The 23,843-nt window shown below is 45.0% G+C and overlaps 2 protein-coding genes across 4 annotated transcripts in view; both read left to right on the top strand.

Annotated features, from left to right (window-relative positions):
• The window catches only part of MTRF1L (mitochondrial translation release factor 1 like), a 51,943-nt gene extending 46,461 nt beyond the window's left edge, over positions 1-5,482 (top strand). The window contains exon 8 of one of the 2 annotated variants that reach the window (XM_069769182.1): positions 5,349-5,482. The gene's annotated coding sequence lies outside the window, so the exon portion shown is untranslated. The remainder of the gene's footprint in view (positions 1-5,348) is intronic. The other variant, XM_069769181.1, reaches the window with a different exon arrangement.
• A 242-nt stretch (positions 5,483-5,724) lies between these two features.
• FBXO5 (F-box protein 5) lies at positions 5,725-23,124 on the top strand. 2 transcript variants are annotated; one of them, XM_069769185.1, is made up of 5 exons: positions 5,725-5,863; positions 16,939-17,609; positions 18,312-18,402; positions 21,088-21,261; positions 22,140-22,530. In XM_069769185.1, exons 2-5 carry the CDS (start codon positions 16,966-16,968, stop codon positions 22,389-22,391), a joined length of 1,161 nt encoding a protein of 386 aa, XP_069625286.1. In that variant the 5' UTR covers positions 5,725-5,863; positions 16,939-16,965; the 3' UTR covers positions 22,392-22,530. The 2 variants fall into 2 exon arrangements, with proteins under 2 accessions (XP_069625286.1, XP_069625284.1); XM_069769183.1 differs by lacking the exon at positions 5,725-5,863 and adding an exon at positions 11,772-11,936 and having other exon boundaries at positions 22,140-23,124.
• The last annotated feature ends 719 nt before the right edge of the window (positions 23,125-23,843 follow it).

The raw sequence follows: 23,843 nt of genomic DNA, 5'->3' as shown, positions 1-23,843 counted from the left end.
AAGTTACCCCCTTACCACATAGGGGGAAGAAAAAGGGAAATAATATATATGAATGATAAAACAATCAATCAAACTTGCGCTAGGAAATGCGTGCAAATGAGACACAAAAAGATATATATATACAATAAAAATTTACCTGATGGGGAGGAAATAGCACTAATAGATGTAGAATTGGCAGTAAAGTTGCTTGCATATGGTAATAGGTGCACTATTCCAGGTCTAAAGATAAAGACAAGTAGATAGATGTATTCAATGTATTCAGGGATATATACCCTCTGAAGCAGCTATCTGAAGTACTAATACAAATCTAGCAGTGAGGTGAATCCATCCTCATAGAAGCACATACAAACTAAACTGGGAAAAAAGGGGAGAGTCGTACCTGCCGTAGGGTACACACGCGGTGAGAGTACAAGATGCCAGTACGAGCTGTAAGTAGTCTGCGTGGCTTCGCTAACCTTGCGAAGATAAGGGTTGCTGGCGGTGGTTCACGGCGTGCTGTCCCGGCCGGTGACAGCCGCCTCTATCCAAGGAACGTGTTTACAGAGCGCGCCGCGGTCGGCAACGCTGAAGATGGCAGGACCTGCGTGAAGTTCGGGTCACGTGTCCGATATGTCACGTGGTGCCCCTGTTGGCGGTACGGAGCGCTGTGGGAGCCAAGAATAACCAACGCGTTTCGGAATTACACGGATTCCTTCTTCAGGGTAGCCTGAATGTTAGCGAAGCCACGCAGACTACTTACAGCTCGTACTGGCATCTTGTACTCTCACCGCGTGTGTACCCTACGGCAGGTACGACTCTCCCCTTTTTTCCCAGTTTACTTTGTATGTGCTTCTATGAGGATGGATTCACCTCACTGCTAGATTTGTATTAGTACTTCAGATAGCTGCTTCAGAGGGTATATATCCCTGAATACATTGAATACATCTATCTACTTGTCTTTATCTTTAGACCTGGAATAGTGCACCTATTACCATATGCAAGCAACTTTACTGCCAATTCTACATCTATTAGTGCTATTTCCTCCCCATCAGGTAAATTTTTATTGTATATATATATCTTTTTGGGTCTCATTTGCACGCATTTCCTAGCGCAAGTTTGATTGATTGTTTTATCATTCATATATATTATTTCCCTATCCATTATTAATCCAATAGTACGAAATGGATAATAAAACACACACACATTATTAAAAAGTATTTTAATAAAATAAAGACACAGGGTGTTTTAATATTTTATTATACTCTTAATCCACCTGAAGACCCTTGTCACCTGAAACAAAGTTAAAAAAAGCAAACAACAATATTCCATACCTTTCATCGTTAGTCTTTTCCCACGCTGTAAATCCATCTGAAAGGGTTAAATCCTTTTACACCAGGAGCTCTGCTAATGCAGCTGTGCTCCTGACTAAAATCTCGGGGAATTAATGGAATGGAGGGGAATGTACTGTAGTTACCTCGAGTCGCGGTGATGCGCCCTCTGCTGGATGAACTCATATGAACTCGAGCGTGGGAAAATATTCTGAAAAGTTCCCAGGCTCGAGTTCATATGGGTTCATCCAGCAGAGGGCCCATCACCGCGACTCGAGGTAACTACAGTACATTCCCCTGCATTCCATTCATTCACCAAGTTTTACAGGCAGGGGCAGCTGCATTAGCAGGCTCCTGGATGTAAAATGATTTAACCCCTTCAGATGGATTTACAGCGTGGGACAAGACTGTAACGACGGAATGTATGGAATATTGTTGTTTGTTTTTTTTAACTTTGTTTCAGGTGACAAGGGTCTTCAGGTGGATTAAGAGTATAATAAAATATTACAACAACCTGTGTCTTTATTTCATTAAAATAGTTTTTTAATAATGTATGTGTGTTTTATTATCCATTTCGTACTATTTGATTAATTAAGGATAGGTGTCATAATTGACGCCTCTCCATTATTGACCTGGCTTAATGTCACCTTACAATAGCAAGGTGACATTAACCCTTTATTACCCCATATCCCACGGCTACAGGGGAGTGTGAAGAGAGAGGCTAAGTGGCAGAATAGGCTCATCTTACAGATGTGCCTTTTCTGGGGTGGCTGGGGGCAGATCTTTTTAGCCAGGGGGGGTCCTATAACCATGGTCCCTCTCTAGGCTATTAAGATTTGCCCTCAGTCACTGGCTTTCCCACTCTGGCAATTTAACCCTTTAATAGCTAGAGACCCCAAATTTGACACACAGACACTTCTTACATTACTAAAGAGGAATATGTAATAAAAGAAGGGATATGAGATGGTTTACTGTGCTGAATTTTATATATATATATATATATATATATATATATATATATATATATATATATATATACACATACAGTGGGGCAAAAAAGTATTTAGTCAGTCAGCAATAGTGCAAGTTCCACCACTTAAAAAGATGGGGGGCGTCTGTAATTTACATCATAGGTAGACCTCAACTATGGGAGACAAACTGAGAAAAAAAAATCCAGAAAATCACTGTCTGTTTTTTTAACAATTTATTTGCATATTATGGTGGAAAATAAGTATTTGGTCAGAAACAATCAATCAAGATTTCTGGCTCTCACAGACCTGTAACTTCTTCTTTAAGAGTCTCCTCTTTCCTCCACTCATTACCTGTAGTAATGGCACCTGTTTAAACTTGTTATCAGTATAAAAAGACACCTGTGCACACCCTCAAACAGTCTGACTCCAAACTCCACTATGGTGAAGACCAAAGAGCTGTCAAAGGACACCAGAAACAAAATTGTAGCCCTGCACCAGGCTGGGAAGACTGAATCTGCAATAGCCAACCAGCTTGGAGTGAAGAAATCAACAGTGGGAGCAATAATTAGAAAATGGAAGACATACAAGACCACTGATAATCTCCCTCGATCTGGGGCTCCACGCAAAATTCCCCCCCCCGTGGGGTCAGAATGATCACAAGAACGGTGAGCAAAAATCCCAGAACCACGCGGGGGGACCTAGTGAATGAACTGCAGAGAGCTGGGACCAATGTAACAAGGTCTACCATAAGTAACACACTACGCCACCATGGACTCAGATCCTGCAGTGCCAGACGTGTCCCACTGCTTAAGCCAGTACATGTCTGGGCCCGTCTGAAGTTTGCTAGAGAGCATTTGGATGATCCAGAGGAGTTTTGGGAGAATGTCCTATGGTCTGATGAAACCAAACTGGAACTGTTTGGTAGAAACACAACTTGTCATGTTTGGAGGAAAAAGAATACTGAGTTGCATCCATCAAACACCATACCTACTGTAAAGCATGGTGGTGGAAACATCATGCTTTGGGGCTGTTTCTCTGCAAAGGGGCCAGGACGACTGATCCGGGTACATGAAAGAATGAATGGGGCCATGTATCATGAGATTTTGAGTGCAAACCTCCTTCCATCAGCAAGGGCATTGAAGATGAAACGTGGCTGGGTCTTTCAACATGACAATGATCCAAAGCACACCGCCAGGGCAACGAAGGAGTGGCTTCGTAAGAAGCATTTCAAGGTCCTGGAGTGGCCTAGCCAGTCTCCAGATCTCAACCCTATAGAAAACCTTTGGAGGGAGTTGAAAGTCCGTGTTGCCAAGCGAAAAGCCAAAAACATCACTGCTCTAGAGGAGATCTGCATGGAGGAATGGGCCAACATACCAACAACAGTGTGTGGCAACCTTGTGAAGACTTACGGAAAACGTTTGACCTCTGTCATTGCCAACAAAGGATATATTACAAAGTTTTGAGATGAAATTTTGTTTCTGACCAAATACTTATTTTCCACCATAATATGCAAATAAAATGTTAAAAAGACAATGTGATTTTCTGGATTTTTTTTTCTCAGTTTGTCTCCCATAGTTGAGGTCTACCTATGATGTAAATTACAGACGCCTCTCATCTTTTTAAGTGGTGGAACTTGCAATATTGCTGACTGACTAAATACTTTTTTGCCCCACTGTATATATATATATATATATATATATATATATATATATATATATATATATATATATATATATATATATATCCAATACAAAAGGAACAGCCAGACAGCACCACTGCCAGGAAGAACAAAGTGGGAACCGCTCACCTGTGTGAAGCCAGGATATCTGATCTTGGGTGCGTAGCTCCGCTGGAGAAAAGTCCATACGAAATAATGAATATATAAGAAAATAGAGCGCACTCGCCGATCATCCAGTGCAGGAATCTTTATTCAAACATCGTGCTGTACATCTTCACGACCGGGGGTGCTGTACAGAGAGTGCGGCAAAGCGGGACGACGGCCGTTTCACGCCTGGCTGGTGTACACATTTATACTGCCTATTCTATTCTGTCAGTGTGATTTTACTGTACACCGCACTGAATTGTCGGCTTTTCTATAGAACACCGCTGCGTATTTCTCGCAAGTCACACGCATGGTCCGTATGTAATCCGTAATTTTCTCGCCCCCATAGACTTTCATTGGCGTATTTTTTGCGCGATACGCTGACAAACGCAGCATGCTGCGATTTTCTACGCTTGTAACATACCGTATATTACGGATGGGTAATATACGGCAGATAGGAGCTGCCCCATAGAGAATCATTGGGCCGTGTGCAATGCATATTTTCTGGACGTATTTTCTGCGCTCATACGTCCGTAAAACACTCTCAAGTGTGACGCCGACCTTAAGCAACCACATTATTTTATTTATTTATTTTTTTTCTTAATGGGTTTGTACAGATTATGGGTAACATTTAAAGGCAGGAAAAGTTTGGAAATGATTCTTCTTGGCATGACAACTCTAGGGTTGTTTCTGTTTTCCCCATTTATGAAGTTGCCTTCTTTATGATTGGCACAGGATTCATACAGGGGGAAAGGCAAATGTCTGTAGAATATAATCTGTTAACAAATATTTTGAAAGGTTCTCTTTAACTCTTTAATGACCAAGACAATTTTGACCTTAATAACTAAGCCAAATTTTAAAATTCTGACCACTGTCACTTTGAGGTCATACCTCTGGAACACTTCAACCTATCCCACTGATTCCGAGATTGTTTTTTTTTTGTGTGACATGTTGTACCTCATGACAGTGGTAATACTACTTCGATATAATTTGCGTTTATTTGTGTGAGAAAAAAAAATGGAAATTTGACAAATTTGGAAAATTTTGCAATTTTCAAACTTTGAAAAATCAGAGTTGTGTCACACAAAATAGTTAATAAATAACATTTCTCACATGTCTTACTTTATAGCAGCACAATTTTTGAAACTTTTTTTTTGTTAGGAAATTATAAGGGTTAAAATTTGACCTGTGATTCCTCATGTTTCCAACAAAATATACAAAAGTGGTTTTTTTTTGTTTTTTTTTTAGGGATCACCTCACATTTGAAGTGACTTTGAGGGGTCTGTATGATAGCAAATACCCAAAAGTGACACCATTCTAAAAACTGCAACCCTCAAGGTGCTCAAAACCACATTCAAGAAGTTTATTAACCCTTCACGTGCTTCACAGGAATTTTTGGAATGTGGAAAAAAACAAATTAACATGGAACTTTTATCCACAAATAATTTAATTTAGACCATTTTTTTTTATTTTCACAAGAGTTGCAGGAAAAAATGGACCCCAAAATTTGTTGTGCAATTTCTCCTGAGTATGCTGATACCCCATATGTGGGGGGAACCACTGTTTTGGCGCTTGGAAGGGAAGGAGCGCCATTTGACTTTTTGAATGCAACATTTGGTGGAATAATTTGCAGACGCTATGTCACGCTTGGAGAGAGCCTGATGTGCCTAAACAGAGGAAACCCCCAACAAGTGACCCCATTTTGGAATCCACACTCTTCAAGGATTTTATCCAGGGGTATAGTGAGCATTTTGAACCCACAGGTACGACACAGAATTTGATAACATTAAGTCATCATATTGAATATGTTGTTAGAGTTGAGTGCAAGTGCTCTCTACTCCAGTTTGCATCGGGTGCTCAGGTATGCACTGAATATCGCGGGCGCTCAAGTGACATGCGCGAGTCCCTGTCCCACATGTTTCACGGCTGTTAGACACCCCCAAAAAAAAATCAAGGATCCACGATACTCCTTGCATACCTGAGCACCTGATGCAAAATTTAGTAGCGAGCACTTGATCTCGCATTGTATGATTTTTACATATTTCATGCAATTTAATTAAGTATTTGATCACCTACCAACCAGCAAGAATTCTTGTTCACCAACCTGTTAGTTTTTCTTTAAGGAGCTCTCCTACTCTGCACTTATTACCTGTATTAATTGCACCTGTTTGAACTCATTACCTGTATAAATGACACCTGCCCACACACTCAATCAATCACACTCCAACCTCTCCACCATGGCCAAGACCAAAGAGCTGTCTAAGGACACCAGGGACAAAACTGTAGACCTGCACAAGGCTGGGAATGGGCCACAGGATTACAGCAAGCAGCTTTGTGAGAAGGCAACAACTGTTGGCAAAATTGTTAGAAAAGCGAAGAAACACAAGATGATTGTCAGTTTTCCTCTGTCTAGGGCTCCATATGCAAGATCTCTACTGGTGGGGTAAGGATGATTCTGGATGATTATTTGTATAAAAAACAAAATTAAAGTACACATATTTGGTATTGCCGTGTCTACAACGACCTGACCTATAAAACTGTACCATTTTTTAACCCCTTTAGTGAACACCATAAAAAATAAATATAAAACAAGGCAAAAAACAATGCTTTATTTTAATTCCACTGACATTAGGGGCTTATCTACAGTATTCTGTAATGCTGTAGATAAGCCCCCGATGTAACCTGCAAGATAAGAAAAACAGGTTAGATTATACTCACCCAGGGGCCTTCCCGCTGCGGTCTGGTCCGATGGGCGTTGCGCTCCGGGTCTGGCGCCTCCCATCTTCATACGATGACGTCCTCTTATTTTCTTTCTGCCGCGGCTCCTGCGCAGGCGTACTATATCTGCCCTATTGAGGGCAAAGTACTGCCCCTGGGTCAGAGAGGCCTGGCGCCTGCACACTGCAGTACTTTACTCTGCCCTCAACAGGGCAGATAAAGTAATACTGCGCAGGAGCCGCGGCAGAAAGAAAATAAGAGGACGTCATCGTATGAAGATGGGAGGCGCCGGGCCGCGACACCCATTGGACTGGACCACACCGGGACCGCCCCTGGGTGAGTATAATATAACCTGTTTTTCTTATCTTTCAGGATACTTCGGGGGCATTTCTACAGCATTACAGAATGCTGTAGATAAGCCCCTGATGCCGGTGGCCTTAGCTTATAGGCGAATTTTGACAGATTCCCTTTAAGTCTGTCATACAATGTCCAGTTCCAGAGAAATGTTTTCCCACCGGTGTGTCCATTTCATTCCTGATTGTGTCTGTGTAGGTTCATCCTTGTTTGTCGTCTTTGCATAGTTTCCCCAATATAAATACTTCCAGGGCATCTCGTACATTGCATCATATACACCACGTTGGAGGATGTACATGAAAAGAAACCAGTGACCTTATAGTCCTGATTTGTGTTTGGTACCCAGACTATATTTGTTGGTAATATGTGGATACAAGTTTTGCATTTTTTATTGTTACATGGGAATGTGCCAGTCACTGATGGTGATGAGAGGACTCTTCTGACAAGGAGATTCCTTAAGTTATGGGGCTGTTTGTAGGCGAGAAGTGGTAGTCCAGGGAATATGTCTTTCAATTTTTGGTCTCTATGAAATATTGGTTTGAGATCAGCGCCAATTTTCCTTAGGATGCTCATGTGGGGGTTGTATGTGACCACAAGAGGTACCCTGTTGTTGTCCTCTGTTTGTAATCCAGGAGTTCGCTTCTTGGGGTCCTTGTAGCCCTGTGGATCTGTTCATCTATTACCAGTGGATGGTATCCTTGTTGTAGGAATGTATTCCTCAGTGATCGCAGCTGTAGTTCAGTACCACAATATAAATTGTTACTGTACATAATTTAGAAAATAGAAGAAACACAAGATGAGTGTCAATCTTACTCAGTCAGGGGCTCCATGCAAGGTCTCTACTCGTGGGGTAAGGATGATTCTGAGAAAGGTCAGGAATTAGCCCAGAACTACACGTCAACTCGTCCTGCAAAAAGAAGCCCTCACATGACTCTTTAGGCCAAAATATGGAAAAATTATAACTCTCAAAATGTGGTGATGCAAAAACGTTTTTGCAATAAAAAGTATCTTTTAGTGTGTGACAGCAGGCAAACATAAAAACCTGATATAAATTTGGTATCTCTGTAATCACACCGTCCCGAAAAAATAGTCCCCTTATCACTTATAGCGCACGAGGAGCGGTGTAAAAAATAAAACCAAATCTTTACCTCCTGTTCATTTTTTCATTCTGCCTCCCAAAGATCGCAGTAAGGCTCGGCGCACATTTATCTTGTGCTCTGCATTGAGCGCTTACACTAGGGTTTCTGTGTAAATCTCCGAAATACGTGATTCAGACAGAACCTCTGGCGGAAGATTCCCTATAATGAGGCATATGGAAGCATGGTGGGTGCCTTAGGACCTGTGATCCGTCGATGTCCGTCTTTTTAGGATTGTTTGAAAGTGCTGTCGGCCACAGTTTTGTGCACTTCTGAAATGGACACTGCTGAACAGAGGCCAGACGGAGTCCAGAGTAACTCTGCTGTCTCATTATAGTGAATGAATCTCTCGGGGTTTCATCTGAGTCACATGACTCGGAGATTTAGATGGAAGCCCCAAAGTAAGTGCTCAGTGTAGAGCAACAGATAAATGTGATCCCAAATGTCATGTAAAATGTTCCCATTAAAAGCTTCAACTGAGTCCACAAAAAGAAGGAAGTCCCCACTCAGCTGTTAACAGAAGTATAGGGGGCTTCCACGTTACTGGTAGTACAAAGGCTCTGGAAAAGCGAAATGGCTCCATAACCCTCCAAAAGAAATTCAGCTAATTCTGTACTCCCAAATCCAAATGCCCCCCTCCCTTCTTAGCCCCAGTCTACCTAAACCACATATGGCGTCCACATTTGTCATTTCTGAAACGATGAGAGCCCGCCTAACTCACGAGTGCCTCCAGAAACAGTCTGGGCATAACTTACTGGTCACTACAGCTGCAGTTTGCAATTTTCACTTGGAAATGGCAAAATTCATTGCTGCTTGTTTCTAGAAAATACCCATGGAGTCAAAATAGTCACTACACCTATCGATAAATTCCGAAAGGGGTATAATTTCCAAAATGGGGTCACTTGAGGGTGGATTCTGCTTTTCTAACAGTTGGGGACTCTGTATATTGAGTCCGCAAACTCTTCAAGGAAAATCTGCGCTCCAGGAGGCAAATACCATATGGCTAAGTAGCACTGTACAGCCACATGTGTTATTGCCATGTTCAGTAGAAATTGTTGGACAAATTTTGGTGCCATTTTTACCCACTTCTTGTGTGAAAATGTCAAATCTGGGGCTAAAACTAAATTTTGATGGTAAAAACGTAGTATTTTTTTTCACTGCCCAATGGTATAAAATTCTGTGACACACCCATGGTGTCAATATGATCACTGCATCCCTAGATGAATTCATTGAGAGGTGTAGTTTGTAAAATGGGGTCACTTATGGGGGTTTTGCTGTTCTGGCAGCTAATGGGCTTTCCCAGTGGCTCAGGGTACTTGCAAACCATAGCAGTAAAATCATAAAATCTGGCGCTCCTTGCCTTGAGCTTTGCACTGTGCCTGAAATATATTTCCTGATTACATGTAGGGTATTGGCAGTATCAGAAAAAAATGGACCTCAGTTTGTTGTAAAAAAAAATCTTATTAGCCCTTGGAAAAATTAAAAAATTGGGGCTAAAACAACATTTTTGTGAGGAAAATTTAATTTTATTATTTTCACGGCTCAACGTTCTAAACTTCTGTGAAGCACCTGGGGGTTGCTCACCATGCATCTAAACACGATCCTTGAGGGGTCTATTTTCCAAATCTGGGTCACTTGTGGGGGTTTCCATTGTTTTGGCACATTAGGGGCTCTCTAAATGGGACATGACGTCCGCTAATGATTCCAGGAAATTTTACATTAACAAAATTAAATGACACTCCTTCCCTTCTGAGCCTTGCCATGCGCCCATACACTGGTTTTCTCCCTCATATTGGGTATCTGCATACTCAGGAGAATTTGCACTAAAAATTGTATGGTGCAATTTCTTTTGTTACCCTTCTGAAAATGCAATATTTTGTGCTGAAAACATATGTGGGGAAAATTACATTTTTTTTATATTTACAGCTCAATGTTATAAACTTCTGTGAAGCACCTATCTAGATGTGTGGTGAGCACACTGAACTTATCAGTCCGGTGAGGGGTCTAGCTTCCAAAATGATGTCACTTGTGGGGCAATTTCACTGCTTAGGCACTTCAGGGGCTCTCCAAACGCGACATGGTGTCCAATTGTTCCAGCAAATTTTGTATTCAAAAAGTCAAATGGTGCTCCTTTCCTTCTGAGCCCTGCCGTGTACCCGAACAGTGGTTTTCTCCCTCATGGGATATCGGCATGCTCAAGAGAAATTACTGTATTTTTCGTATTAGAAGTTGCACTTTTATCATCCCCAAAATTAGGGGGGGAAATGGGGGTTATAAATCGGACACTCTTTTTACTAAGGGGTCAATGCTGCGGGCCGGAGGGGTGTTGCGGTGGTAGCCCTGCGGCAGCGGCATATGTGGCCTCCATTCTTCTTCCGAGGTCCGGCTTCCAGCTTCTAACTCGGCGCAGATGGAGGAAAGCTGAGATCTCCATCCACACCTGCCTCTTCGAGATATCTCCAGGAAAATGGCTACGGATGCAGCGCAGATGGATATCTCAGCATCAAGATCTCCATCTGCGCATGCATGTCTCGCCCCAGCAGCCATTTTCCCGGAGTCCACCGCATAGTAAACAGTGTGGGGGCTCTGGGCTTTCACAAAATGTCGGCTGAGCCCCCGCACCACCGGACACCCGCAGCACCACTCCTGCCTCCTCCAGCAGTGACCCTGCTTCACCGCAAAGTGATCAGGATCTGGGAGCTACACAGTGGCTCCCTACAGTCTGCTCCCTATGCCTTCTGTTTGACACTGCTTTTAGTGGTGGCTCCATAGAGAATGTATGATGCAGCGGATGGGCGCCATTCTGGCCCAACAATTTTGCAATGGGGGTTAAAGATTCCCTATTCTCTGGATCAGTGCAGGTCCCAGCCTTCAGACCCCAACCTTCAGTAAGACCATCAGTGGTCAGCCTCCACCATCAATCAAACCCCACCATCAATCAGACCCCACCAGCGGTCGGACCCCACTAGCAGTAACCAGAGCCTGTCCCATCAAGACAAGTTCTGGTTACTGATGGTCTTGTCTTACTGATAACATCGGTCAGCTGTTTTCATGCTACGACAATGTGTGAGGCGCCATCATGGCCATAGTATGTACTGGAGCCTTTATTTCCGATATGGTTCCTTGTGCTTGGCGCTATTTGTTGTTCACTTCTCCTGCACTACACTCAGTGCGAGCTGCACCCTCCACCCCGCCGTGTCACAGCCTGCACATCTCTCCTCTGACTGACACCGTACTACTGCCAGGCCGCTGCGCCCATAGTCCCATACCCACCAACATCCCCCCGCCAGACACCAACATGGCGGCTCCAGCGCTCTGCTCGGATGTGTAAGCTGAGTGCTACGTGCCTCCCATCAGCCAATGGAAATCGCAGACTGCTTCGGCGCCAGACGCCTCCTGATTGGCTAGCCGAGATCGGAAGTGGCCGTTCATTGGTCAAAATTTTTAGACGCGAAATTTAAACATTTTCCAAGTTGCTTCTGCAGCTGGCGCCATTTAACTGTGTGTCAGCGACCGGAGCGCTTGTGCCGAGCGGCGGGAATAGTTTTAATAGAACAGGTTTTCATCGTTAATGATCTTATACATGAAGCGGTGAGAGCAGCACGGCCGGGGCTGAGTCTGGGAAGCAGTAAGTGGCTGACGCTATGTGTACTACTAGTGGCTCTACACGGAGGGGGGCGATGCACCGGGAGGCTGGGGGTGCACGGTGGAGATGGCGGGACCTGCTGTGTACAATGGAACCGTCAGCTGGGATCTCACTATGAGGGGAGGCTGGAGACACCGGCTGCCACCCGCCAAAATCCCCCCGGGGACCTGCATCACTTTGTGTGGGGGAAAGAGGGCGCTGGGGTGAGGGGAAAAATGGAGCGGGCTCCGGGGGTCGTCACTGTGCCTGGCACAGGGGTCTGTGTGCGCGACCGGACACACAAAAGCAAGTTTAGGCGGACGGAAAATGGCGCTTAGTGGGGGAGGGGGCGCCTGGTGTTACCTCACACACTGCACCGTGTATGCACACGGGGGAGACATGGTGTGTGCTGGTGACCTGCCCAGTAATGCTATACTGGGGGAGATGGTGTGTGCTGGTGACCTGCCCAGTAATGCTATACTGGGGGAGATGGTGTGTGCTGGTGACCTGCCCAGTAATGCTATACTGGGGGAGATGGTGTATACTGGTGACCTGCCCAGTAATGCTATACTGGGGGAGATGGTGTATACTGGGGACCTGCCCAGTAATGCTATACTGGGGGAGATGGTGTGTACTGGTGACCTGCCCAGTAATGCTATACTGGGGGAGATGGTGTATACTGGGGACCTGCCCTGTAATGCTATACTGGGGGAGATGGTGTATACTGGGGACCTGCCCAGTAATGCTATACTCATACTGGGGGAGATGGTGTATACTGGTGACCTGCCCAGTAATGCTATACTGGGGGAGATGGTGTATACTGGGGACCTGCCCTGTAATGCTATACTCATACTTGGGGAGATGGTGTGTACTGGTGACCTGCCCTGTAATGCTATACTGGGGGAGATGGTGTATACTGGGGACCTGCCCTGTAATGCTATACTCATACTGGGGGAGATGGTGTATACTGGGGACCTGCCCTGTAATGCTATACTGGGGGAGATGGTGTATACTGGGGACCTGCCCTGTAATGCTATACTCATACTGGGGGAGATGGTGTGTACTGGTGACCTGCCCAGTAATGCTATACTCATACTGGGGGAGATGGTGTATACTGGGGACCTGCCCTGTAATGCTATACTCATACTGGGGGAGATGGTGTATACTGGGGACCTGCCCTGTAATGCTATACTCATACTGGGGGAGATGGTGTGTGCTGGGGACCTGCCCAGTAATGCTATACTCATACTGGGGGAGATGGTGTGTGTGCTGGTGACCTGCCCAGTAATGCTATGCTCATACTGGGGGAGATGGTGTGTGCTGGGGACCTGCCCAGTAATGCTATACTCATACTGGGGGAGATGGTGTATGCTGGGGACCTGCCCTGTAATGCTATACTGGGGGAGATGGTGTGTGCTGGTGACCTGCCCAGTAATGCTATACTCATACTGGGGGAGATGGTGTATACTGGGGACCTGCCCTGTAATGCTATACTGGGGGAGATGGTGTGTGCTGGTGACCTGCCCAGTAATGCTATACTCATACTGGGGGAGATGGTGTATACTGGGGACCTGCCCAGTAATGCTATACTCATACTGGGGGAGATGGTGTGTACTGGTGACCTGCCCAGTAATGCTATACTCATACTGGGGGAGATGGTGTATACTGGGGACCTGCCCTGTAATGCTATACTGGGGGAGATGGTGTGTGCTGGTGACCTGCCCAGTAATGCTATACTCATACTGGGGGAGATGGTGTATACTGGGGACCTGCCCAGTAATGCTATACTCATACTGGGGGAGATGGTGTATACTGGGGACCTGCCCTGTAATGCTATACTGGGGGAGATGGTGTGTGCTGGTGACCTGCCCAGTAATGCTATACTCATACTGGGGGAGATGGTGTATACTGGGGACCTGCCCTGTAATGCTATACTGGGGGAGATGGTGTGTGCTGGTGACCTGCCCAGTAATGCTATACTCATACTGGGGGAGATGGTGTGTGCTGGTGACCTGCCCAGTAATGCTATACTCATACTGGGGGAGATGGTGTATACTGGTGACCTGCCCAGTAATGCCATACTGGGGGAGATGGTGTATACTGGGGACCTGCCCAGTAATGCTATACTGGGGGAGATGGTGTATACTGGGGACCTGCCCAGTAATGCTATACTCATACTGGGGGAGATGGTGTGTGTGCTGGTGACCTGCCCAGTAATGCCATACTGGGGGAGATGGTGTGTGCTGGTGACCTGCCCAATAATGCTATACTCATACTGGGGGAGATGGTGTATACTGGGGACCTGCCCAGTAATGCTATACTGGGGGAGATGGTGTATACTGGGGACCTGCCCAGTAATGCTATACTGGGGGAGATGGTGTATACTGGGGACCTGCCCAGTAATGCTATACTGGGGGAGATGGTGTATATTGGTGACCTGCCCAGTAATGCTATACTCATACTGGGGGAGATGGTGTATACTGGTGACCTGCCCAATAATGCTATACTGGGGGAGATGGTGTGTGCTGGTGACCTGCCCAGTAATGCTATACTCATACTGGGGGAGATGGTGTATACTGGTGACCTGCCCAGTAATGCCATACTGGGGGAGATGGTGTATACTGGGGACCTGCCCAGTAATGCTATACTGGGGGAGATGGTGTATACTGGTGACCTGCCCAGTAATGCTATACTCATACTGGGGGAGATGGTGTATACTGGTGACCTGCCCAGTAATGCTATACTCATACTGGGGGAGATGGTGTGTGCTGGTGACCTGCCCAGTAATGCTATACTCATACTGGGGGAGATGGTGTGTGCTGGTGACCTGCCCAGTAATGCTATACTCATACTGGGGGAGATGGTGTATACTGGTGACCTGCCCAGTAATGCTATACTGGGGGAGATGGTGTGTGCTGGTGACCTGCCCAGTAATGCTATACTGGGGGAGATGGTGTATACTGGGGACCTGCCCTGTAATGCTATACTGGGGGAGATGGTGTATACTGGGGACCTGCCCTGTAATGCTATACTCATACTGGGGGAGATGGTGTGTACTGGTGACCTGCCCAGTAATGCTATACTCATACTGGGGGAGATGGTGTATACTGGGGACCTGCCCTGTAATGCTATACTCATACTGGGGGAGATGGTGTATACTGGGGACCTGCCCAGTAATGCTCGCTATACTGGGGAGATATGGTGTGTATACTGGTGACCTGCCCAGTAATGCTCGCTATACTGGGGAGATATGGTGGGTATACTGGTGACCTGCCCAGTAATGTTCGCTATACTGGGGAGATATGGTGTGTATACTGGTGACCTGCCCAGTAATGTTCGCTATACTGGGGAGATATAGTGTGTGTATACTGGTGACCTGCCCAGTAATGTTCGCTATACTGGGGAGATATAGTGTGTGTATACTGGTGACCTGCCCAGTAATGCTATACTGGGGAGATATGGTTGGTATACTGGTGACCTGCCCAGTAATGCTATACTGGGGGGATATGGTGGGTATACTGGTGACACACATAGTGCACTATGAATGAATCACCTGTAATGTAGATGTAAGACATAATTCATTGTTTACCCAGAGAAGCGGGGGCCGAGCTCGCCTGCTTACAATCTATTAGGAAGAGACACAAAAGGCAAGATAAGTGACAAGTACGGTCAGCCATAAGTATAATAAATGGGGGCATAAAAATAACGCTACATGAAGCAGTCCTCAGCCGGTATAAGTACAGAGAGAAAGTGCTACTGAGTGTATGGAAGGGGAAACCGTTAAGATTTAAACCGTTTAAATTTGTGTAAATATTTTAGTTCTTTTCATGGGACAATACTCCATAATATGACACTTTGATACAATGTGTACAAATTGTAGAACACCCAGATTATATATGAAAACTACAGAAGAACCATAGACCAAAAAATGTAATCTTTATTAAACATACAAAAATATTAATAAAAAGTTGGTTAGCACAAGGTGGCGCCACACATCCACAACTGTAAGTAAGCAGGAGGCTGTAGCAGCTGTGCCCAGTCTATAGCCATGGCTTGCTAATTCTACCATAGACAGTATCTGGATGTAGAGAGAAAGCACAGTACACCACACATAAGATACAATGTGTTACCTCGTGCTGGTGCCCGCCCCATATTTCGGCACTCTGCCTTCTTCTGGGAGTTTTTCTCTCTGCCTTGAGTCCTTTCTTACTGAAGACACTGTTTCTATGGTAGAATTAGCAAGCCATGGCTCTAGGCTGGGCACAGCTGCTACAGCCTCCTTTTTACTTACAATTGTGGGTGTGTGGCGCCACCTTGTGGTCTCCCACTTTTTACTAATTGTATGTTTAACCCCTTAACATCCAATACATCAGACATTGGACGCCTCCCTCTGTTTGGAGCAGGCTCCGGCGATGAACCTGCATTTTTTCTGGCCCACGACATCTGATGTGATCAGCTGTCATGTTCCCCTAACAGTCGCTTATGGAATCGCAATCCTCCCGCAGCTGTCAAACTCTTAACAGCAGCATTTAACATGCACGAACAGAAAGCGTTTCACTAACCCCACCCATCCGCACCCGTGTCACATGACCACGGGTCACTGATGGGTTGGCATGACAACCTGGGGTCTCCCAGATAACTGATCACTGCCCAGTGGCCGACTCTCATAGCAAGTGAGCGTTTCTGCTACATAGAGCAGCGCTCTTCCATGGAGACTATTGAAGCGAGTGTGTGTAGAAAGGAAAAAAAGTCAAATCGCCCTCCATTCAAATAACACCATTAAAAAAAATACACGCTTGGTATCACCACGTTCACAATTGCCCAATCTGTGAAGGCGTAGCGAGGGAAAAGAATTCAACATGCCAGAATTATATGGTTGTTTTTTTTTTTTTTTTCGGTTGCTGCAACATTGCATTAACAGGCGATCAAAAGATCGTGTCTACACCAAAATGTACATAAGTATATGTTTTTCTTTCAATATTTTTTTTTCCCCCTCTGGTTACAGATCTATTACTGACTTACAAGCCTAAAGATGAAGTGTGGGGTTAAGACTCCAACCAAGTTATCTCCATCAAAGTTAAAACCAGAAGAGAGCCCAACAAAGAATGACCATGACCCTTGTGGAGGGCATGACATCTCCCCGAAGGCAGACACCAGCGTGGAGCACTTATCTCCTAGTCGAGTCTCTATCTTTTGGGAGGACAGACCTGTGAATAACAAGGAAAACCTTCTGCGTAGGCTGAGTGCCGTAGAAACCAGCGATTTGGAGTGTAGTCCTCTGCAGGACAGCGGTTATTCGTCGGTGCTGCTCAGTGACTCTCAGAGCCAGGATGAGGATTTTGGCACCAGCCTTACATCCACCCATTTGTTTGAGACGCCAAAACAAGACTCTCAGGAAAAAATTGCTCAAGTCCACCCAAGTACACTCTCGTTACCGATTCTCCGCTTTGAGGAGGCTGCTTGTTCTACTTTGAAAAAAAGCGGTAAAAGATGTCCAAAGGTTGACTGGGACGCTCTTCAAGAAGTAGTCTCCCGTGAGGCCTTCTACCTTGATAAGCTTATTGGCAAAAAAATGGGATTGGAGAGAATGGACATCCTTGGGGAGCTTTTCCAGAGGGACTTTAAGCATCTGCTCAGCCAAATCTTAAGATATCTTAATGAAATTGATTTAATCAAGTAAGGATGATTTTTCTGTCAATTGTCATTCTGATTTGCTTTTGTCTTTTTGACTAACTGGGGATTTCGGGTTTTAACATATGGGACTTGGGTCACCTAATTTTTCTTCTTCTTGAGGTTAGGGGCGCACGATCCGGAGTTGCTGTGGTTAAACAAACCCGCAGCGGCCAGATGTTGGTGTAGTGAATGGGATTTCAAGAAATCCCAGACTGCAGCTTGTCAATTTCTAGCATCTCCAGAGATATTTCACCAATAGAATGTGTTTAACTAGGTGAATCCGCATGGCTCAGCGATCACATTCAGATTCACCTGCATTCAATAGAAGGCAGCACTTTGGACGCAGTGAACATGTTCTGTGTCCAGAGCGCTGCTACCTCTGGATCGTGTGCACCCGACCTAAGTATTTTATTAAAAAAATCTCCAAACAGTACATCGCTTGGACTATGTTCACATGTCCAGTAATCATCAATAGAAGGTATAACAACCTCTTTGGTCTGTGCCAGATGAATGAAACCCTGCAATGCACTTAGTGTGAATCTGTTTCCTGTTGGTGATGCCAGTGCAGATCCATTATGTTATCAAGAGTGGCTGATACATCATATGCAATATAGCTTTTATGTATAGGGACCAGTGTGGTCGTTTATTGCAGGGTACGCTCTTCTTGGTGTAAACTGTTTTCCTGACTCCTTGGTTTCTCTTTAGTGTTATCAGTGTGAGCACAACATGGCGGAAGATCTTACAGAAGGATAACTGGGCGTACAGTGTATATAAACGGTGCCATAAAGAAATCTGTGTAAGTACCCTTTGTGCGCTGAGGTTTATCTGCATGCTCTAAATAAGTATTTCCCAAACTCCAGTCCTCAGGGCCCACAGATCATGTTTCAGGATCTCCTTAGTATTATACAGGCCTATGGCAATATCTGAGGCCTTTATATCTGGAGCCTGCAAGAAATCATTAACAAAAGATTAAAACTGCTTTTCTCCACATCTAGACTGCAGCTATGAGACACACGGGTAAGACTGGTTTAACCATTCTATTACCTGTATGCCCATAGTAGCGTCCGGGGGGGGACTGATTCCCTTTCAGTTTTGAAGTGACTTTCCAATATATTGATCCTCCAAAGTGATAGCATTTTAAAAACTGCGCCCCTCGACATATTAAAAACAGCTGTCAGGTAGTTTATTAACCCTTCAGGCATTTTCCAGAAAGCGGCATGGCGGGAAAGAAAAATACCGCTAAGTTCTGAACAGGTCACTAAGGCCATTATTTGGCTGTGTATTGTCTTGGTAAACATCAGGACCCAACAGTCATTGTCTCAGGGTGCCAATGGGGTTAAAGAGGGAGCCCCCCACTCTGTTACCATCTAGATGCTGTAGTCAATAGACCACAACATCTAAGGCTTCTTTCACACTTCTGTCGGTAGTCGCCTGTCACGAAGCGTCGGCACGACGTACCGACGGAAGTGTTTGCTTTCACATTTCCGTCTGCGTTGCCGGGCATGAAAGAGTCAGAGACATTTCCTGCCGGGTATGCGCAGATGGGAAAACTGGATGCGACGTACAGAAAAACGTTCCCTTGAACGTTTTCTGTGACGACAGTCCGCCAAAACCCGACGCAATGCAGTGCACGACGGATGCAACGTGTGGCCATACGTAGCGATCCGTTGGCAATACAAGTCTATGGGGAAAATGCAGAATCCTGTGTTTTCAAAAATCGACAGTTTGCGACGTGACACAAAAGACGGAAATGTGAAAGTAGCCTAAGGTGCTAAGCTTCCATGGTCATTATTATTCATTTTTATAGCGCCATTTATTCCATGGCGCTTTACATGTGAATACGGGGCAAATATAGACAATTACATTAAACATGAGCAGATAACAAGGCACACGAGTACATAAGGAGGGAGGACCCTGCCCGCGAGGGCTCACAGTCTGCAGGAGGTGGGTGAGGATACACTAGGAGAGGGAAGAGCTGGCTGTGCGGCTGTTCAGTAGGTTGAGGATCACTGCAGGCTGTAGGCTTGTCGGAAGAGATGAGTCTTCAGGTTCTTTTTGAAGGTTTCTATGGTAGGCGCAAGTCTGATGTGTTGGGGTAGAGAGTTCCAGAGTATGGGGGAAGCACGGGAGAAGTCTTGGATGCGGTTATGGGAAGAAGAGATGAGAGGGGAGTAGAGAAGGAGGTCTTGGGAGGATCGGAGGTCGCGTGTAGGTAGGTACCGGGAGACCATGTCACAGATGTATGGAGGAGACAGGTTGTGGATGGCTTTGTATGTCAGTGTGAGGGTTTTGAACTGGAGTCTCTGGGCGATAGGAAGCCAGTGAAGGGCTTGACACAGGGGAGAGGCTGGGGAATAGCGGGGGGACAGGTGGATTAGTCGGGCAGCAGAGTGTAGGATGGATTGGAGTGGTGCCAGAGTGCTAGAGGGGAGTCCAGAGAGTAGGAGGTTGCAGTAGTCGAGGCGGGAGATAAGGGCATGCACTAGCGTTTTTGCAGTGTTGCGGTCAAGGAAAGCACGGATCCGGGAAATATTTTTGAGTTTGAGACGACAGGAGGAGGCAAGGGCTTGGATATGTGGCTTGAAAGAGAGGGCAGAGTCGAGGATCACCCCGAGGCACCGGGCGTGTGGGACTGGGGATAGTGAGCAGCCATTGACATTGATGGATAGGTCTGGTGGAGGGGTAGAGTGAGATGGGGGAAAGATGATGAATTCTGTTTTGTCCATGTTCAGTTGTAGAAAGCGAGCAGAAAAGAAGGCTGAAATGGCAGACAGACAGTGCGGGATTTTGGTAAGCAAGGAGGAGAGGTCAGGTCCGGAGAGGTAGATCTGCGTGTCGTCGGCGTAGAGATGGTACTGCATACCGTGGGATTCTATGCGCTGTCCCAGGCCGAAAGTGTAGATGGAGAAGAGTAGGGGTCCTAGAACAGAGCCTTGAGGAACACCGACTGACAAGGGGCGCAGTGAGGAGGTGGTGTGGGAGGGAGACACTGAATGTTCGGTCTGTCAGATATGACGAGATCCAGGAAAGGGCCAAGTCTGTGATGCCAAGGGATGAGAGGATTTGTAGCAAAAGGGAGTGGTCAACAGTGTCAAAGGCAGAAGACAAGTCCAGGAGAAGGAGGACAGAGTAGTGTCGCTTGCTCCTGGCAGTTAGTAGGTCATTGGTGACTTTAGTTAGGACAGTTTCAGTTGAGTGATGGGAACGGAAGCCTGATTGTAACCGAATGGTCATTGCCAACACTGATCGTGAGTGATGCAGCAGGGTGTCAGCCATGGTGTACAGCTGGTAAGTGTTATGTTTCACCCATTAGAAAGGGCTGTTCTTATGTTAGATCAATTTTTAAATATTATTGGTGGTCACTAAGGGGTTATAAGGGGTTTCCAGTTTTGGAAAGCCTGTGTCCCCTAATGTTTGTGTAGATATTAACCTTGGATTGCATCTGCTTTACATTCTCAAGTAACATTCTGTGTCTTCACAGGAAGGAGAGGCCAGGAGGGAGGAACATACTGCTACACGGGAAGCTTCTGTCTTCCGGATCCCCCTCTCGTCGGTTCAGAAGGTAGCCAGCGCTGCCTGCTGTGTCTCCAAGAAGAAAAGTAGTAAAAAGAGCAAGCCTTCTCAGTCACACAGTCGTTACTCAGAGTATATTGAGGTAAGACTCAAATCTCAAGTTCTAATCATTTTGATTCTCAAGAGATGCTGAAATCATGACTTATTTACTGCCTCTTGTGCTATAGGCTAAAGGGGTGTTATCACACACGCGCTGATGTAATAGAACTTGGTATAATGGTGGTCACATGAATTCTCAAGCTGTGTCCTCTTATTTAAGCATGAGATATAAAATATTTTGTTGCATTGGATATCTTCACTAAACTATTTTTGGGCAGCTGAGGGTATAGCTGGGGAAGCTTTGTAGTGAGTCACATGACCAACCGCCATCTTGAGTGCTATGAATGTGCTGGCGCAGCAGGCACGGTTACACACCACATCTTCTGGCAGAAGGGGGTCTAGAACAGTGTTCACCCAACTCCAGTCCTTAAGAGCCACCAACAGCTCATGTTTTCAGGATTTCCTTAGTATTGCGCAGGTTTTGCCTAGGCAATGCTTAAGGAATCCTGAGAACATGAGCTGTTGGTAGCTCTTAAGGACTGGAGTTGGAGAACCCTGGTCTAGGGACATGACTGCAGTGCTGAGACATGTGGGCTCTTGGGTTTTCTGTTCTAGATTGTGGCAGTTCATCAAGAAGGGGCCAACGGCTGTAACGTCATTCATCCATAAACTTGCAGAGAATTGCACTGAGGAATGTTTTCTTCCCGTTTCAGGCGTTAACGCTGTTTTTCCTGTAGTCCCTCTTATAGCCAGTGGTCCCTAACATCGGTTCTTGGGTACTGAATTTCTGTATAGGTTGAAATGCAGGAAGAGATCCCTCTGTCATGGATATAACTCTGAACACCACAGCCAAAATGACAGCATATGAATCTGCAATTTATGTCCAATTGTTCTCATTTGCTCTTTCTGCTTTCCTCGCAGGTTGGGAGAACCCTGACAAATGACCGAAGCCTAAAAGTGTGTATAGACTGTGGTTCTCCTGCCAAGTACGACTCCTACCAGCACAGGGCTGTCTGTACCAGGGACAGTTGTCAGCTGGACTTCTGCACACTGTGCAATTGTAAATATCATTTTTCCAAAGACTGTGCAACCAGCAAAGCTCAAAATCACAGATACTTATCAGAACCACTTCCAGGGAGTAAGAAGAGCAAGCAGAATTTGCGAAGGCTCTAACTTTTAAGAAAAAAAACAAAAAACTGATCAAATGATTCCTGTTGGAATGACAAAAGCAAACTTTTATTTCACATAGAAAGTATGTTTTATCCTATTTGTAAACGGAAAACTGAAATGTTTATTGGCAAACTACGGTCTAAATTACCTACTGGTGCCTGGCATTAACTCAGTCACACTCTTCCTGCCCATCTAGTACATTAACTGTGGCAAAAACTTTTAAGCCGAGTGTGTAATGCCTAGAAGACCCCCTGTCTATTTCAGTCACCGGAGTCTTCTACATGTCCGAAGACCTTCTGATAAACAACAGCTTGGGGGGGGCGCCCTGTCGGATCCCCAAACATTGTGTTCTTGAAGGCCATATAGTTTGCGCTCTTGGAATTTGATGGTTTTAGTCCCAGTTTGCCTGTGAATCTTTGCAAGATTTTTTTTTTTTTTTTTTTTTTTTATTTGATCTTAAAGTTTTATATATTTTTTTCAATCTTTTATAATTACCAAAACAATGAATATCTTTAAATTTCAAGATTCATTCAGTTTTAAGACACATTCCAAAGCTCGCTGAGTTGTTTTAAGGTTTGCTTTTGTTGTGCTAGTTTTATGACTCAATATGCTTTTGTATATCTGTAAATATGTAAGTGTCTGTAAGCGTCCTGTTCTAGTTGTATATATTTACGTGTGCAATATTTGCACGAAGTTGAATAAATTATTACAAATGAATTTGAGTGAATTTCGGAAATGGTTGCTTGAAATGATTTTTGTCATAAATACCTGGTGAGTGCACTACATGTTGCCATTGTAAATTACAGCCAACATCCCACTGCAATGTCTGTGATTGGAGATGATCCTCAGTGTTAATAAGATAAGCCCACTAGGGATACAAGAATCCAATCAAAGTAGGGGTCAGCAGGATCAGATATAGATAAAATATGGGTAGCCAGTACCTTGCAATGACATACAGACAGTGATAAGTGAACCAGTGCTCAATTAGAAAGTGGTTGGATCTTGACATTAGAAGTTTCTGATTAGCAAAAACATAATGCAGGAGGGAGAAAAGGGAAATGAAGTCAGACAAGTAAAACTACATTCCACGTCATGCCCAATGCAATATCTCCCGTCCTGACAAGGAATGTGACCTATCTCTCTAAAAAATGTCCTTGTACAATCCCTCCCTACATCTTTCATCACCCTGTAGTGGGGGACTCATCAGGGGAGATTAATGTATATAAAGAGAATAGACTATGAATAGTGATCGGCAAACCCCTGTATGTTTGGTTCGGGGAAATGTTGCACAAGCGCATTTTGTAGGACCTGGGACCCTGTCAGTATCCGTATTTTCACAGCCACTTTGTAACCATATTTATGAGCCCTAAACCTAATGACCAGATAAGACCCTGCAATTACCTATAATGACCACAAGATGGTGTTCCTGCAACATTAGGAATCATAACAAATGGT

This window comes from Ranitomeya imitator, chromosome 5 (genome assembly GCF_032444005.1).
Source record: "Ranitomeya imitator isolate aRanImi1 chromosome 5, aRanImi1.pri, whole genome shotgun sequence".
In the NCBI taxonomy this organism is placed as follows: Eukaryota; Metazoa; Chordata; class Amphibia; order Anura; family Dendrobatidae; genus Ranitomeya; species Ranitomeya imitator.
This window is presented reverse-complemented; position numbering and strand designations above follow the sequence as displayed.